At 35.1% G+C, this 19,314-nt stretch overlaps 2 protein-coding genes and 1 non-coding gene across 3 annotated transcripts; all 3 read left to right on the forward strand.

Moving 5' to 3' along the window:
* Window positions 1-12,582: 12,582 nt before the first annotated feature.
* Window positions 12,583-14,742, forward strand: LOC108339555 (rac-like GTP-binding protein RAC2). The gene is made up of 7 exons (XM_017576697.2): window positions 12,583-12,917; window positions 13,013-13,100; window positions 13,316-13,425; window positions 13,527-13,590; window positions 13,676-13,740; window positions 13,847-13,912; window positions 14,375-14,742. The coding sequence occupies exons 1-7, from the start codon at window positions 12,819-12,821 to the stop codon at window positions 14,474-14,476; spliced, it is 594 nt and encodes a 197-aa protein (XP_017432186.1). The 5' UTR covers window positions 12,583-12,818; the 3' UTR covers window positions 14,477-14,742.
* Window positions 14,743-15,323: 581 nt separating this feature from the next.
* TRNAR-CCU (transfer RNA arginine (anticodon CCU)) lies at window positions 15,324-15,396 on the forward strand. Its single transcript has one exon. It is a non-coding gene; the product is annotated as a tRNA-Arg (tRNA).
* A 1,085-nt stretch (window positions 15,397-16,481) lies between these two features.
* LOC128196696 (uncharacterized) lies at window positions 16,482-18,425 on the forward strand. Its single transcript, XM_052878199.1, has 3 exons — window positions 16,482-17,146; window positions 17,529-17,786; window positions 17,873-18,425. The coding sequence occupies exons 1-3, from the start codon at window positions 16,482-16,484 to the stop codon at window positions 18,423-18,425; spliced, it is 1,476 nt and encodes a 491-aa protein (XP_052734159.1).
* The last annotated feature ends 889 nt before the right edge of the window (window positions 18,426-19,314 follow it).

Here is a 19,314-nt window from a genome sequence, read left to right on the forward strand (position 1 = left end):
GCTCGACCTTCTACCTGAACCAACTCGGCTCAAACTTCGACTCGAACTTCGACAGGGCCGACTCTACTTGACCTTCGACTCGGGCTAAGTTGACTCGACCTCTAGGATGGGTTGACTCGGCTCAACCTCCAACCCGACTGACTTAACTCAATCTTCAGTCTCGGACAGCTCGACTTGACCTTCCCCCTACTCCAACTCGAATCACAATCTGTCATAAATCACCTAATTCGAATCTCCATGGCCACCATTGCAAAACCTAGACGTGGGCCATCGCGATTTTCCCAACAAAAAACCCAAATTTGCATTTCCCTTCAACCTTACCGATTCACACCTCCACCATCCTCGTGATGCAAACCTATTAACGTCGTTGCAATTCGTGAACCAACTTCACCACTACATGTGTTGTTGCATCTTCTCCTTCTTCGTCAATCGCAAGCAACCTGCAAAAGATCAAACCAGAAACCCAGATAAAAATTGCAACCTCCATCGCGATGAACCCTAATTGTGAAACCCAGTTCACACGACCATCTTCCATGGCCGTAATCTTCTCTTTCGTTCGCGACCCTTCCTTTTTCGGAGATCTTAGGTTTGGGCCTTCGAAGATTTCCTTGGTTAAGATTACTTGGGACGATTTTAAAGTTGGTTCCAATTAGGATTCTTAGGGTTCTGTTGTTGAATGCATGGATTGAATAGTCATGGCTGCCAGAGAAATGAACACTAAAAAAGAGTCCTTCGTTATGTTTGTTTGTGTTGTTGTTTCACTCAATGGTTCAAGTGCTGCTTTGGGATTTTTTGTCGGCATTGTGCTCTTCTTACTCCTAAAATTGAGGGAGCTTGAATGTGCAAGTTTTCCCTTTGGATTTTACTCATCCAAAACCACCAAGTCTTCTCTATAGGAACAACATGCAAGCTTAATTGCAGAAACTTTTTTTTTAATCTTTTAATTAAACATTTTCCACCTAAGAGGCTCTGCATATGCCACGTCTTTAAATTAATCCACCTCACACTGACATGTTACCTGAAATTTGTTAGAACAATCGGTACCGATTTTGTGCAGCGGAATAAAAGAGTAATCGGTTTTGCGATTGTTAAAGAGCGTAAAGCATGTTTGGTCAATTAAAATGGTTCCTTTAATTTTCTTACAAAAATATTATCGAATAATTGATGCGCATAAAATATAAAGAGTGTATGGAGTAGAAAAATCACTCAAATGATTTTTATCCTGGTTCAAATCAAAAGATTCTACGTCTAGTCGTTAATCACTATAAATAGTGATTAACCTTTTCACTAAAGTATTGTTCACATATTACAATAAGATGAAATACAAATAAGAACATAAAGAACCTTCCTTCAACAAATGAACTGGAAGTAAAACTGCTCAGCCAACTTGAAGAGAACCGCTCCGACCTTAGACACACAAAGCGCGAGGTTCTCCTACTCACAAGACTTGATAAGAGCACACTATCACTTGAGAACTTCCTCAGACGAACTATATTCTCAAAAATGGCATAGATGATTTCGAAGGGTTTGGAAGAGAGTGTATATAGCCTACTAGTCTGAAACTGAAACAACATATTACAATTGCCAATGATAATCAATTATTGTAAGTGATAATCGGTTATTTGCGAGACTTGGAACAGATATGATATTAAATCTTCAAATGGTTGACTCCAGTTTTTCACCTCCATCCACCGTTCGGCTCAAGCCCTTATTGTCTTCAAACGTTCGACTCGATTCTTCTTCACTCGTAGACATTCGAACTCTTAAACATTTTATTCTATAATGTTAGTTGGACTCAACACCATTCGATCTTGTACATGTGTTGTGTTTATCTGTCTTATTCGGCTTTCAACTGCTATACGTCGTTCGGCCTTTTAGTTGTGTTCAGCATTCAACTGTGTTCGGCTTTCATCTGCTATACGTCGTTCGGTCTTCAATTGTGTTCGGCCTATGTTCAGCATGTGTTTCAACGTCGTTCGGTCTTCAACTGCGTTCGGCTAGTGTTTGTCCTGTGTTTGACCTTTATTTGTTTGTGATCGTTCATTCTTCAACTGTTATACACCGTTCAGTTACATCTAGGCTCTTGTTCCCTTTCCTCGCGGACCAATATACATGAGTGCTTTTAAACTTAAGACAATAGGGGTCTTCATATTCTTCACTTTGTAACATCATCAAAATCATTGTCTTGAAGACACCAATGCTCCTCATTGGTAACAATCTCCCCATTTTTGATGATGATAAAAAATCCCTTGTTCAAAAGCATCTTTTGAAAATCTGCACAGATTTTAAACTAAAAGGCAAAGAACAAGTTAGTAGCAACTGCATAATAAATGTTTCACCCCCTTTTTTATCATAAGCAAAAAATAAATATACTACCCCTCAAAATGTTCTCGCCTTCATGGAGTGAATGTATGCAATAAAGAAAAATGAAGAAGTTTTATTCATTGATCCAAAAACAAAGTACAGTACACTTAAAAGATAAGGTTAAATATGCTTTTAGTCCCTAAACTATCACGCGATTTTGGTTTTCGTCCCCCTTCGAAAGGTTTGTTCATTTTAGTCTTGTTAGTTTGGAAACTCTTATTTTTAGTCCTTAAAAAACAACGTCGTTAAGTTTTCTGGGAGGTGGCAAACGACGACCCACGTATGATGTTACCTTCCCTGACTACTTTTAATTGACGTGGCAGTAAAGGGCTGGTGGTCGGTCGGCTGGTAAGTGGTCGACCACTCGGTCTGGTGGTCAGTCGGCCTGGTGGGTGGTCGGCCACTCGGTCTGGTGGTCGGTCAGCCTGGTAGGTGCTCGGTTTGGTGTTCGGCCTGGTGCTCGGCTTGGTATGTGGTCGGCCTGATGGTGCCATGAGACCGCACGATATACTGCACCACCAGGCATACCGTGCGGTCTCATGGCACCACCAGACCAACCACATACCAAGCCGAGCACCAGGCCGAGCAGCAAGCAGACCATCCATCAGGCCGACCGACTACCAGACTGAGTGACCGACCACGCACCAGGTCGACCGACCACCAGACCGAGTGGTTGGCCACCCACCAGCCGATCGACCACCAGTCCTTTACTGCCACGTCAATTAAAAGTAGTGAGGGAAGGTGGCATCACACGTGGCTCGTCGTTTGCCACCTCATAAAAAACTTAACGTCGTTGCTTTTTAAGGACTAATTATAATAGTTTCGAAACTAAGAGGACTAAAAGGAACAAAACTTTCGAATAGGGACTAAATCCAAAATCGTGTGATAGTTAAGGGACTAAAAATATATTAAACCCTAAAAGATAAAAGATTACACGTAATAAAAATTTTAAGACAATTATTTAATTTCTAAAAGGTAGGACTAAGGGGACGTTCTGGACGTTGAAGATTGAGACGTTCCTCAATGTTACCTAAGCGAGTATCAAACTCTTCAAGCCTTTCATAGACATATTCTTGATGAGTTTGTTGTAGTTCAATAATCTAATCAAATCGCGTTTGATGAGAAAAACTCATCTCCTTCATTTGTTTGGATAAATTTGTAAAGTATTCTTCCATTGAGAGAGGAGGATGAAGGCATGGTAGAAGGTCCAGCTTCAGATAGAGCAGCAGCTCTTACTGGGTCTGTCATATGTGCAACCATATCATCATCTTCATCATCCTAATTTTCATCATCCTTGTGAATCATCACACACCCACGGGCAATAAAACCCATTTGACGAAAAGTCGTTTCCCCAATTTCAGTGCCAATTGATTGGATGGCTCGGTTGTGCTCACCATCTACACTAACTCCTTTGTATTCAAGAATCCTAGAAATTAGGACAGCGTATGGAAGATGGTACGCATGGTACTTTTTGGCTTTCACCATGGTATCTGTGATAAGTGTAGGCCAATCGATATGAATTTGATTCAGAATCCCATACAAGAGAAGAAGATCTTGCTCAGAACATTGAGCATGATTGGTAGCACGGGAGCAAAGAAGCCAGACTATCAAATAATGGATTAATCTTTCTTCTACCTTGAATCCTCCAACCAGCAGTTGACGACGATTGGTTTGTTGTTGGGGGTTTTGCAGAAATGATTGAAAGGTTATAAGACGATTGAAGTCCGGAACCCCAAGATGGACTTTTACCGCATCATCCCAAATGGTGAGTTAGGCGACATTTGTCCAGATGTCATCATCGAGAATAATTGGGACCCCTTTCACTTTTGTTGTGACAATTCTATCCCGATACTTGAGGTTGTAGTAGAATACTCGAATGACATCAGGATAGATACAACCCTTTTGTTCAAACAACTAAGTGAGACTTTGGGCTCCAAATAAATCGGGGAATTGGAAGCCATAGTATCGGTAAAAGTCCAACCTGATGAATTTGACTGCCATGATCTGACGTTCGTGCCAGAAGTGGGCAAATTCTGCTTGTTTTTATGTGTCAGAGATCCATCCTTCGATGGAGGTAGGGCAAGGAGCTCTAGGTCGTGATGAAGTGGCGCCAACAATCCTTCTACGAGGTCTTCGGGAGCCTGCCATTTCGATCAAGAGAAATGAGAAGAGATGATATGAGAAGAGAGATGAGAGCAAGAGGGAAACCGTGTGCAGATTTGAGTTTGGCAGAGTTTTGGGTGGAAAGGAGTGGTTGTTAATCGATTATGAAGAGGTATTTATAGAGAAATTTGGCAAACTAGTCGTTTATGGTCGTTTGGCTTTATTTTGAAACTGCAATGCGTGATAATCGATTATTACTAATTATAATTGATTATCTCATCAAAAGTTAATTCCTAGAAATTCAATGATAATTGATTATTAATGAAGTTAATCGATTATTTGTTCATGAATACTCAGATTTGAAGAGTGAATTAGGATAATTGATTAGGCCTTGTAATAATCGATTATTTGCGAACTGAAACCTTTTCTAAAAGCTCGAAATAATCAATTATATCCCTATGATAATCGATTAAATACGTTGGGAGTACGAAAAATGCCTTGATGAAAATGTTTGTTAATTGGTGTAATGTATCAATATACTCTATTGTGCAATCACCCTTTTGGATATGGTCCCTTAAGAAGTGGTGTCTTATCTCTATATGTTTAGTTCTAGAATGCATTATAGGGTTCTTGGTTAGGTTTATAGCACTAGTGTTGTCACATTTTAGAGGAATGTGATCAAGGAAGATATCAAAATCTTTCAATTATTGTTTCATCCATAAGATTTGGGCACAATAGTTGCCTGCAACAATATATTCTGCTTCTGTGGTAGACAAAGATACAGACGCTTATTTCTTTGAGTGTCAAGACACCAAAGAGCATCCTAGAAAATGGCATGTACCACTAGTACTTTTCCTATCTATTTTTCATCCCCCATAATTAGTATCAGAATAATTTATTAAAATAGGCATTGCATCAGAAGGATACCAATGTCCAAAAGAGGTAGTTCCTTTAAGGTATTTTAACACTCTCTTAACAACAGTCAAATGTGATACTTTAGGTTTTGCTTGGTACCTAGCACACACACAAACACTCTACATAATGTCTGGTCTACTAGTAGTAAGATATAACAAAGATCCTATCATACCTCTAAACATTGTTTGATTTACCTCTTCCCCAGATTCATCCTTATCTAAATAGCAAGAAGTTGTCATAGGAGTGTTGGCTTCTTTACAAGTAGCCATTCCAAATTTCTTAAGTACTTCTCTACAATATTTGGTTTGGGAGACAAAGGTTCCCCCTTCTATTTGTTTTATTTGAAGTCCTAAGAAAAAGTTTAATTCACCCATCATAGAGATCTCAAACTCACCTTGCATTATGTTTGCAAATCCCTCACATAAAGAATAGTAGATCCAAAAATAATATCATCAACATATATTTGAACAAGCAGAATGTGTTTTCCTACTTTCTTAATGAATAAGGTTATATCAACTTTTCCTCTAGAAAAATCTTTTTCAATCAAGAAGGTACTAAGTCTTTCATACCAAGACATAGGTTCCTGTTTAAGGCCATACAATGCCTTTTTCAGTTTATACACATGATCAGGAAATCTAAAATCTTCAGATCCAGGAGGTTGATTAACATACACCTCCTCTTTTATAAAACCATTCAGAAATGCACTTTTTACATCAATTTGATACAGTTTAAATTTCATCAAAGATTCATAAGCAAGTAATAATCTAATTGCTTCTAACCTGGCTACCGGGGCATATGTTCATCACAGTTTATACCTTTCTCTTGACAATAACCCTTAGCAACCAGCCTTGCTTTGTTCTATGTGATGTTTTCCATCTTCATCTAGCTTGTTTCTGAATACCCACTTTGTGCCAAAGACTTGGTAATCATCTTTTCGAGGAATGAGTTCCCAAACATCATTCCTTTCAAATTGGGTTAGCTCTTCTTGCATTGCAATGCACCATTTAATATCTTGAAGAGCTTCCTTTATATTTTTGGGTTCTATCTGAGACACAAAAGCAACAGTTAAACAAAAATTATTCAGTTTGTGTCTAGTAGTTACCTTTTTTATATGTCTCCAATGATATTGTCCAAAGAGAGTCCACGTGGTTGTTTGTAGCTCTTGAGATCAACTTCTTGATGTTCTATTAGAGTTTCCATAGGATTGTTTTCATTTAGGTAAATCTCTTCAATAACTTCCCTTAAATAATCCTCATCACCTGCAATTGGTTTATTTGACTCAAGAGGGTTCACCTTAAGGTCCACAATCTCATCAAAGACAACATGCATTGATTCCTTAAGTATCAAAGTCCTTCTATTGAATACCCTATATGCATTGCTAGTTAATGAATATCCTAAGAAAATTGCTTCATCAGATTTAACATCAAATTTCCCTAGATTATCTTTACCATTATTCAATACAAAGCATTTACATCCGAATATTCTTAAATGTGACACATTTGGTTTTCTTTCTTTAAACAGTTCATAAGGAGTTAACTTACGAATAGGCCTAATAAGCATGCTATTTAGCTTAGGCAAACCAATCACAAGATCTTTAGAAATCAATTTACTTAGATGTTGCATATGAATGTGTGCAGCTCCTTTAGGCCATAGCCAAGGATTTTCCTCTTTTGCAACTAAACATGTTATGCTATGACTAGATGCACTCTCAATGTCAATCAAATAAATATTATTATGCCTAACATCTTGCAAAGCAATATCAGAAGAATTCTTAAAATAAACAGTGTATTTATCACTTTCAAATGTTACCTTGAGACCTTTATCACATAATTGACTTATGCTTAGGAGGTTGTGTTTGAGACCTTCAACATACAACACGTCTTTTATGGTCAAAGTATTTCCTCCTCTAATGTCTCTGATTCCAATGATTATTCCTTCGTTGTTATCCCCATATGTTACAAATCCTTGCTTCTTCTTCTCAAAGGAGATGAACCTCTTCTTGTTACCAGTCATGTGTCTTGAAAAACCACTGTCAAGATACCACAATGACTTCTTTGACTTATTAGGCTCCTACAAAAAGAAGTTAAGCAAGGATTTTAGGTCCCCAATCTCAATATGGGTCCTTGGGGTTAGTACATGCAATCAATTATCATTTAACAATATATACCCATGCATACTTCCCATTTGGTACTCCAAAATGTTTAATGTTGCATTTGTTAGAAGTGTGACCATGCTTCATGCAATAGAAACAACAAACATCATGCATCTTATTTTTTACAAAAGTGCCTTTTTCAACCCAAACTCTACGAGTTTTATTAACTTTAGGCTTCTTATTATGATGCATGTTCTTATTTTTAACATTTCTCTTTCTAAAATTTTTTTGAGCATGTGAGGTAGATTTGGTTGCTTTAGCAAGCAAGTTTTCAAGTATATCAATGTCAAACATATGACTCCTATAAGATACACATTCAATAGGTTTTTCATTTGCATTAGATTCAAACAATTTAGTTTCAAGATTACTAACTTTATTTCTTAGTATGACTTCTTCATCTAATGCATTTTCATATTTCAGTTTCCATTTATGGAATTCTTTCTTTAACTTTTTATGAGCAACATCAAGTTTTTTAGATTCATTCATCAATTCAAAGAAAGCTTTTTGCAAATCTAATTCACTAGACTCGAAGCTAGAATCACTTACTTGACTTCCAGCATCTTCTGAGTTAGCCATTAAACATAAATTTGCTTCTTCATCTGATTCACTTTAGCTCGAAGAACTAGAATCATTTTCTTCCTATGCTATATAAGTCTTCTTCTTCTTGGGAAATTTTCTTTCTTTCTTTTCTTCACTTCTTTTGTTCTTAGGAAAGTCGGTCTTTACATGTCATCTTTCTCCACATCCATAGCACTTGATGCTTGATGGCGATCCTTGATTTTCCTTCTTTTCTCCTTAGTATTTATCCTTTCCTTTTGCTCTCATGAATTTAGAAAACTTCTTTATCATGAGGCTCATGTTTTCCTCATCATCAAAGTCATCATCATCATTTTTCCTTGACCTTTTTCCTTTTGAGATTTCATATTTAAAGGCTAAGGTCTTTCTCTTGCCTTGATCCTCCTCTACAGTCAATCTATTTAGCTCAAGCTCGTGCTCACGAAGCTTTCCAAAAAGAATCGCCATTGACATTTGGGAGAGGTTTTGTGATTCTAAGATGGTTGTCACCTTTGGTTGCCAAGACCTGTCCAATGATTTCAAAATTTTTACATTCAATTCATCAACATCAAAGGTCTTACCCAACCCTGTCAAGTGGTTCACAATGTGTGTGAAATGCTTTTGAACATCAGAAATTGTTTCTCCAGGCTACATCCTAAACATCTCGTATTCTTGGATGAGTGTGTTCTTCCTTACGCGCTTTACATCATCAGTACCCTCATGTGTGACTCTGAGGACCTCCCACATTTCCTGTGTTGTCTTACAAACAGAAATTCTATAAAACTCATCAAGCACCACAGTAGAAGATATTATATTACAAGCCTTAATATCAAATTGGGCTCTCCTATTTTCCTCATTAGTCCAATTAAAATAAGGTTTTTCCACTTCAACACCATCAGCAGTACTTTTAGGAATATAAGGACCATTTTTTACAGCTTCCCAAATGCCTCTGTCAACAAACCCCATGAAAATTTTCATTATGACTTTCCACAATGCATAGTTATCACTAGTAAAAAGTGGTGGTCTGTTGATGGAAGCACCTTCAGCGTAAACTTGATTTTGACCGACCATTTTCGAAAAGTTTGAAAGAATATCAAAGCAAGCTCTGATACCAATTGTTGGAACAATCGGTACCGATTTTGTGCAGTGGAATCAAAGAGTAATCGGTTTTGAGATTGTTAAAGAGCGTAAAGCGTGTTCATTCAATTTAAATGGTTCCTTTAATTTTCTTACAAAAATATTATCGAATAGTTGATGTGTAGAAAATATAAAGAGTGTATGGAGTAGAAAAATCACTCAAATGATTTTTATCCTGGTTTGAATCAAAAGATTTTACGTCCAGTCGTTAATCACTATAAATAGTGATTAACCTTTTCACTAAAATATTGTTCACAGATTACAATAAGATGAAATAGAAATAAGAACAGAAAGAACATTCTTTCGACAAACGAACCGGAAGTATAACTGCTCAGCCAACTTGAAGAGAACCGCTCCGACCTTAGACACACTAAGTGCGAGCTTCTCCTATTCACAAGACTTGACAAGAGCCCATTATTACTTGAGAACTTCCTCAGACAAACTGTATTCTCAAAAGTGGCATAGATGATTTCGAAGGGTTTGGAAGAGAGTATATATAGCCTACTAATCTGATAGTGAAACGACATATTACAATTGCCAATGATAATCGATTATTGTAAGTGATAATCGATTATCTGCGAGACTTGGAACATATATGATATTAACTCTTCAAATGGTTGGCTTTAGTTCTTCACCTCCTTCCACAATTTGGCTCGATCCCTTAGTGTCTTCAAATGTTCGACTCGATTCTTCTTCACTCATAGACTTTCCAATTCTTAACATTTTATTCTACAATGTTAGTTGGACTCAAGTCTTGTACATGTGTTGTGTTTATCTGTCTTATTCAACTTTCAACTGTTATACGTCGTTCGGCCTTTTAGCTGTGTTCAGCCTTCAACTGTGTTCGGCTTTCATCTGTTATACATTGTTTGGTCTTCAACTGCGTTCGGCTAGTGTTTGTCCTGTGTTCGGCCTTCATTTGTTTGTGACCTTTCAATCTTCAACTGTTATACACTGTTCGGTTTGCATCTGGGCTCTTGTTCCCTTTCCTCGCAGACCAACACACATGAGTGCTTTTAAACTTAAGACAACAGGGGTCTTCATATTCTTTACTTTGTAACATCATCAAAGTCATTGTCTTCAAGACACCAATGCTCCTCATTTGTAACAAAAGTTAACTCCGTTAACCTAAGATAGGGAGACAATTGCTTCAATTTTTCACTTTTAGGGACTCAATTAGGGAAAAAAAATAAGAAAATGACCTATTTGAGAAAACCTAATATAAATAAAGACTACAAGAATGATTAAACCACAATTATATAAAGTAGAGATTAATATTGAAAAAATGTAAAACATGGTAAAAATAAAAAATATAACACAATTTTAATACTAATAAAAATTGATATTTATCACCATAACAATAAATAAAATAATAAAGTAAATAATTTAAAAATCAAATATTTTATTGTTTGATATTATGATTATTTATTTAGTTTTTTATAGTACATTGTTTATTATTAATTAATGTGTCATACATATATTACATTATTTTTTATTTTTAGTTTTTTAAATTTGAAACAATTATGTATTATGTATTTTATACTAATTAATAAAACTGATATATTATAATTCTTTTTTTCTAATTTTAAAGAATGCAAGGAAGAAGAAAACTCTAGTTTCGTCATAGCATCTTTGGCAAAAAAATTCACGCCCGTGAATATTTACGAATAAAATTAGTGAAGGATAGTTATTATCGGCGGATATTTATTACCTATGGATAACGGATATTTTAATATTTACTTCTAAAAGGGTTGGGTGTGGGTATTATATTATCCGACCCACAGGTACTTGTTACACGCAAAAAAAAATAATAATTTAATTTATAATTTTTAAAATTAAATTTTTTTATTACTCTAGAAATTTTAATAACAGGGTTCTAATGGCTTGGGCTTAGATGCGACATCATGTTACTTTCAATTACTTTTATTTTTTTACAAAATGAAAACAACACCCCTTTAGGTCCCACAGAAACCACATCACCATTACGCACATCCTCTCAAGTTCTCTCATTCTCTCGAGCATCTCCGTTTCACGATTTCATTATGCACGAACCACAACTTTGTCTTCCTCTCAAGTTTTCATCATCATAGAACCTTCATTTCATTCATAGAACCTCCATTTCCACTAAAATCTAGCCTCTATTCGAAGCCTTTACACTTTCTATTCACATATCTTTGGACGGCAACATCCTTCTTTAGGGTTTTTCATCCTTTTTTTGCTTGTTTCCTCCATTTTGACCGATTAAACCTACTTTTGCACTGATTAAAAGCATTTCCACCGATCAATTTCTCGTTTCCATTGATTAATCAGTCCAGATTAGGGTTCCTTCTAGATTTTACAGTTTTTCACTATTCATTTTCGATTTTGCGTTCTCCTTCGAGTTTTTACCATTTTGCTGCCTTGTTCTGCATTAGAGGAAGCTTCGAGAAAACCTTTAAAGTATATTTTTTAAATATTTACAGGTTGAAAACAGGTATCCAATGGATACCCGTCGATTTTTTCACAAATTTTTTTTTATGCGGATATCCAACTAGTAACGGCGGGTTGCGGGTATAAAAGAGATTTAACTTGTGTATATAAAAAGGATTTAACTTGTGTATATAAAAGGGATTTAACTTGTGTATATAAAAGGGATTTAACTTGTGTATATTTTAATTTTATCTTTTAATAAATATCTATTTTTTTTCAATGTAATTATTTTCTCTATTTGATTTTTTTAATTAAAATAATTATTTATAGTAAAATTTACCTATAAAATAAATAGAAACTATTAACAATAAAATTATAAACATTGTATATATTTATTTTTATAATTATAATTTTATAATTTTTTGTTATCATAAATAAAAAAAATATATTTTCCCTGGTATAAATTATAACAACATCAACATATAACATTACAGTAATGTCTCATATTATCAACGCATATACAAAACTATAATTCGCCAATCGTCTTTGAATGAAGAGCAAAGTTAATAGGTCTTCAATGACATTAACCATTCAATAAAAATATATTTTTTTGAGGGTCAAAATTTTAACTAAGCTTTTCAAAATTTATCAGCTTAATTTGAATAATTAAGTGTAAAACATAGGTGAGAGTGTTTAAGACAAGATTGAAAGTGGCGAGTTTTTTAAGGTTACTTGGTAAACATTCTAAAGTGAGTTAAAGTGGTCAGTTTAGAGCAATATTTGCAGCATCAGGTTTTGTTGATGGTGTTGGGCTTGCGTAATTAACGGTGGTGACCCTTTTGGTTATCATTTATGGCATCAGTTCTTAGGTTGTCGATTTATGGAAGCAAAGTTCATTAAATACTCATTATTCACCTTGATCTCCCTTCTGCTACACTTAACTCTACCACACTTCTATCCATCAACAAACGCACCAATGCCCTTCCCCTTTAAGAAACAGAAACCCAAACCCAATAATGGTAAAGATAAAAAGGACACACTAAAGTTGGTGCCAATAGGCTTCTCTTATTAAATGCTACCCTCTCTCTCTATTCAAAATTCAAATTCTCCCTTTTCTTTTGCTTCCAAATTTTAAAGTGAAAAAAACAAACAAGACCTTGCAGGGATGAAGCATTGCTGAAAGATGAGCACAGCCAGGTTCATTAAGTGTGTCACAGTTGGTGATGGTGCTGTTGGAAAGACCTGCATGCTTATCTCTTACACCAGCAACACATTCCCCACGGTATCACTCACCATTTTTAACTTGCAATTTTCTTTCTGCTTTTGCTTTTACAACTATGACATTGACTCCTTCTTCTTGGTACAAAAATAAACAAGGATTATGTTCCTACGGTTTTCGACAATTTCAGTGCAAATGTTGTGGTTGATGGCAGCACAGTTAACCTCGGATTGTGGGACACTGCTGGTAAGTATTACATCTGATGTTTGATCAATTGTGTTGCGGCTGTAACATATGGTACTTCAACAAAATTAAGTATAAACCTTATTTTATAAACTGATTTTTTTAAAGGTTTGAATTAAGTTTAAAATTTATTTCTCAAAACTTTTTGCACCTGAAGTGTTTATATGGGAAATCATACTGAGTAATACTTTGCTGGTGTTTTTGGTTCATGGATTCAGGACAGGAAGATTACAACAGGCTTAGGCCATTGAGTTACAGAGGAGCAGATGTGTTCTTGCTGGCCTTTTCCCTCATCAGCAAAGCCAGCTATGAGAATATATCTAAAAAGGTTCTGCTAATCACAAAACTCTTTTATAGGGCACAAAGAATGTGTTGTTTTTAGTACAAATTTCAGCCCACAGAAACTGACATTAGGCCAATTTTATGCAGTGGATTCCTGAACTGAGGCACTATGCTCCAAATGTGCCAATTGTACTAGTGGGAACCAAACTTGGTATCATCTTAAACTTTACTTAATGACTTTGCCTCATTAAGCAAGTTGTTTAACTGCATTGTCATTTCACATTGGTTGACCACAGATTTGAGGGAAGACAAACAGTATTTCATTGATCATCCTGGTGCCACAGCTATAACTACTGCCCAGGCAAATCATTTCTAGCTCATATTTTCTTGTTGGAACCATTGATAATATACACAATGTGTTTGGTTCCATTTTGGAATACACCTAAATACCATAGAGTATTGTGCAGGGAGAAGAACTGAAGAAGGCAATTGGTGCTGCTGTGTACATAGAATGCAGCTCCAAGACTCAGCAGGTTCAAATTCCTTTTGTTAAGATGCATGTAGCCAAACTTGCATTAACTTTTATTGTTTTGCCTGCTAAGGAAATTATCATAGAAAAATGGAAAACTTCATTATCAATCTAAGACTTCAAGATTATGTTATAGTTATACTTACTGTATAAAAAAAAAAGATAACTGTTAGATATCTCATTTTACAATAGATTATGTGTGATAATCCATTTTCCGTATATTTAAAACGGACCAATCATAAACTACTATATTATTGTAAAAAAGTCATTAAAAAATTTCGCTAAGAAAACATTTTCTTTTTTCGAAAGATACTTAATAAATATAAATAAGTATAATTTGATATTTTAAAATTGAATTAGATTTAAAGTTTAATATTTGAAAATAACAATTACATATTTAAAATTAGAAGTGTGTATAAAAACATGAAGTCATGGCCTAATTTATGCTTTTGCTGCAATATTTCAGAATGTAAAGGCTGTGTTTGATGCTGCAATCAAGGTTGTTTTGCAGCCACCTAAGTCCAAGAAAAAAGGAAAGAAGAAGAACACTCCTTGTGTTTTCCTCTGAGTCAAGTTGTTCAATTGCAGTTGCCACCTAAGTCCACATAAATTCTCACTCTGTAACATTCAGATCCTTCTTCCAGGGTTTTTTTTCCCTTTTGTTTGATTTCATAAATAGCTCTGCAAACTCTATACTATAGTGTTCTACAGCAGGTCTACTTGTAAAATTGAATATGAAATGATGCAAGGGTTTGCGTAATTATTTAATATGAAATGATGATGGGTTGGATTTGAACACAGCAGTTTTAGCCCACATAACTTCAATAAAGAAAGGACAACTTCTTCTGCACCTCCATAGCTTTCTTCCTACACTGCATAATTCTTTTTTTTCATTTTATGGTTTGTTTAATCCAAAAATCATTTTTAACTTTTAGACTGCAGAGTAAACAATTATTTTTGAATTATATAATCTGAGTTAATTTTTTCTAAAAAATATTATTTTCAGATTTGGAAGATAAAAGTGACTTTCGAAGTTGAAAGTCAACTGACTTCCCATTTGTAAAATCCGAAAACTATTTTTTTTTTAAAAAGACTTTTTAATTTGTGTAATCTAAAAGTTATATTTTGAATTCCACCATTTGAAAGTAAAAATATGACTTAGATAAAAAAGACAAAATAAAAAAAATATATAAGAAATGTAATGAAAATGTTATGGAAGCGCAAAAAGAAACTGACTAAAGCAAGCCTGATCTTGGAGAACAACTATAATGTTAAGTGTTTGGGAAGTTGATTTTAATTAAAATCTTAGATCATTTCGTTGTAAAAATAATAACTTAGTATAAAATATTTTATCTAACATAAAATTAGTTGTACCTGAAATATTTTGAATTATTTTAAAATAAAAAAAGGAAATAGCGCCTGTAGCTCAGTGGATAGAGCGTCTGTTTCCTAAGCAGAAAGTCGTAGGTTCGACCCCTATCTGGCGCGCTTTCTTTGTTGTATTGATTCAAAACTTTTAGTATCTTTGTAACTTTAGTTTTTTATATAATTTTATTAAACAAAAATCTATAGTTTTAATAATCCAATCTATTTTCAATTCACTTATATATGTAACTCTATTATAATATTAGAACATGTATCTCTGCATTTTTTTATGTATTTGTGCTATAACATGAGTTATTATATAAATTGATTAAATTAATATGTAAAGTAAATTTTTATTTATCAAAAAAATTAAATATATTTTTATAAATATGATAAAAAAATAGGTTTAATCCTTTTGAACATCCCTATTTGTGGAGGTTTGTCTCAAATAGGTCATCGTATTCTAAATGGTGTAAATTATGTTTCTTATTGTGTAAAATTGAATCAATTTAGCCCTCGCCGTTAATTTGGCTGGACGGCGTTTAAAAATGTTGTGCGTGGCAGAGTGACATGACCAAGTTTTACTGACGTGACACACATTGGCCGCTGAGTTGGCTTTCTTTTATTTACATATTTAATTTAGTTGAATTAAAACAAAACGCAACATTTGAATAAAACATTAAATAAATGAAAACGCAACGTTTAACTCATTGAAAACTGATTATAATGAAGGGAATTTCAATTTGATTGTTGACTGGTTGCGAAATTGGGGATTTTTGGGAAAATAGGGTTTTATCGAGGCGAGAAATTGTTGAGTGGGTGCGAAAAATCGTATACGTGGTTGCAAAGTAGGGTTCGTTTGAAGATTTTGGAGTGATCTATCGGTACTAAATCAATGGAATCAGCAAGCTCTTGGTGGTGAATCACGTGGAAGGCAGTGGCGAAAGTGTTGGAGGTGAATCACGTGTTCAGGTTTGTAAATGCGCTTTTCATTGAATTGTTTGATATTTTGTCCTTTTATGGTTGTCCCACAATGTTGCATGGTCTATCTTGTTTCATTTTTTTTTTTGCAATGTGGTCCCCCAATATTAAAGTGTTGTTGGATTGTCTTTTTCAGTGGGTTGTGGTTTGCATATATTCTTAATATTTTTTGTTGTCGTCGTTTTCTTATTTCTTTATAGGTTAAATATAAGTTTGTTTTGTACGTCATGGAGGAAAATTTCCAAGTTGTTTTCCACCACGGTGGAAAGTTCATAAATGAAGGGAAACTTAACTATGAGGGGGAGAGTACAACTTTGTTGTTTGACCCAAACATGTGGAGCTATTTCCTTGTAGTCAGTGTAATGAAAGGGCTAGATTATGATGGGTTTAAGGAGTTGTGGTACTGCGTAGGTGGTGGTTCTGTGTTAGAAAATAGGTTGGAGCCTTTGTTGGATGACATAGGAGCCATGCACATGATTACCTTAGCTAGGCTTAATGGTGAGGTGCATCTTTTTGTTGTTCACACAGTCTTTGAACCTGATGTGATACATTTGTTAGAATATGCTTCTCAGAATACAGGTGAAGTAGAAACTGTTGAGGGTGAATGTGAACAGCAAGGTGGGGCGGAATGTCAACAGGATAGTGAAAGACAATGTGAGGTGCCTGGCAATGAAGGTGAGAGAGGTCAATGTGATGGTATGAGTGAAACTGTTGTTGTTTCAGAAGAAAAATGTGATGATGTTGTTAAAGGTGAAATTGAAACACAGGTTGGTGTGGCTGAGTGTGAAGGGGATGCTGGTGATGTTCGTAGTTGGAGTTCTAGTGGTGAGGATGTTAATGATCATGATGGCAATGATGAGGTTAATTATGGTTGTATGGAAGGTCTGGTTGTGTAAATGTTCAGTGTGATATAGAAGAGGAGGTAGGAGATGGAGTTGGCAATCGTTTTCCTTTATATCGTTCGGCTTTATACGTTTGCCTTTATATCGTTTGCCTTTATATCGTTCGGCTTTATACCGTTCGGCTTTATAGGTTTTCCTTTATATCGTTTGCCTTTATACCGTTCGGCTTTATACGTTAGCCTTTATATCGTTTGCCTTTATATCATTCGGCTTTATACCGTTCGGCTTTATACATTTGCCTTTATATCGTTTGCCTTTATATCGTTTGACTTTATACCGTTCTGCTTTATACCGTTCGGCTTTATACACTTGCCTTTAAATGTTCCTTGACCAATTAAACACTAATATTGTTTATCTTTATCACGCATGTAGGTACTGGTCACGATCTAGATTTAGCAGCACACCTCAATGTGATACTTTGGTAAACAACATGTCAGAGGCTTTCAACAGTGTAATGGTGCATACAAGGTCAAAGCCAATCATAAGCATGTTGGAGGACATCTGCCTTTACTTGATGAAGAGATGGGCAACTAACAGGACAAAAATACAATCATTGTCTGGGGAGATTTGTCCAAAAATCAAGACTAGACTAAATAAGGAGTCTCGGTTAACTAAATATTGGATTCCGAGGTAACCTAAATGCAACATTGTTTGATGATTTGTGTTAAAATGTATAGTTTTCATTCATTATTCATTTTCTCCTATTCACTTTACAGTTGGCCAGGAAACAAGCTGTTTGAAGTTTGCCATGTCTCCCAAGCTGGTGACAAGTTTGTAGTGAATTTAGACCAAAATTTGTGTACGTGCAAGAAGTGGGCTATCACTGGCATACCGTGTTGCCACTCCTTGGGTGCTATGAAATTCCTAAATCTAGATGTAGAGGACTTCATACCATGTTCCTTTAGGATGTCAACATATGAAGAAATATACTCTTCAATTGTGTATCCAATAAATGGTAACAACATGTGGGAGATTACCACATGTGTTGATGTCCTCCCTCCACCAAAAAGAATATTGCCTGGGAGACCAAAGAGGAAGCGAAGGTTAGAGCAATGGGAGTTGGTCAAGGACGACACAAGAATGAGGAAGGGTGGTCTAAAGAAAAGATGTGGCATTTGTAAGAAACTGGTCCACAACAGGACTTCTTGCACCAAATCAACACAGACAAATGATGACAACTCTCACCAAACACAAGAAACTAACCCATCAACTCAACCAATGATGTCATCATCAAATCAGGATGAAGCTGTAGGTCAAGGGGATAAATGATCAATTGTAATGTTTAGACAATGTAAGCATGTGAACAATTGTAATGGTTGTCAGATCATTTTGTATAAGACAGCAGTTTGTTAATCTTTAGACAATGTCAGTGTGGTTTTATCACTGTATATTTGGATGTTTAATTTTGGTTTGTTTATCACTGGTTATCAATGAATCAGATGTCTTTTTTTATCATTGTTTATCACTGGTTTCTTTATCACTGGTTATAATGAAATTAACATATATTCTTGCAGATATATGTCAGGTTTAATCACACAAACAATATATGTCTTATCCCAAGTTAGCAGATTCTTATGCATGTGGCAACAAATTGCTTAGTCCATACCATATAAAACCAATATATAGACCTCTCTTTACACCATATAAGATTAAAAAAGAAAAAAACATTTTTTAGTCATATCAGATTCAATAACCACAATTGAATTTCTTAGTCATAAACACACCAAACAAGTCTGATTTTCATTAAAATGGAAGAAAACTACAACACACTTACAACACATCAGCCCATTCTCATCAACATTGAAACTAAAATTGTGTTTATTACACATAAAACACAAATCAAAAATATCAACACATTCATCCATTTTTCAACAATGAAGACAGATTTGTCTAACTTAACTAACATTTTCCTATTATTATCCATTTCTTCACTGTTCAGCAAACTTTCTTTGTTTCCTTCAGACTTCAACCATGTGCCCCTTTCGTCTTCCGCAACATCAGTGCACCATCTGAAGTAGTTGCAACCACCGTCTTCAGTATCACTATGTATAAAGAACAATCTCTTCTTAAAAACACTTCCACATAATACAAAGGTGAAATAAATCATACCCTATACTTCGAGCATCCCCAAAATTACTTGCCATGATTCTTCATAGTT

The sequence above is a fragment of the Vigna angularis genome, chromosome 5 (genome assembly GCF_016808095.1).
Source record: "Vigna angularis cultivar LongXiaoDou No.4 chromosome 5, ASM1680809v1, whole genome shotgun sequence".
In the NCBI taxonomy this organism is placed as follows: domain Eukaryota; kingdom Viridiplantae; phylum Streptophyta; class Magnoliopsida; order Fabales; family Fabaceae; genus Vigna; species Vigna angularis.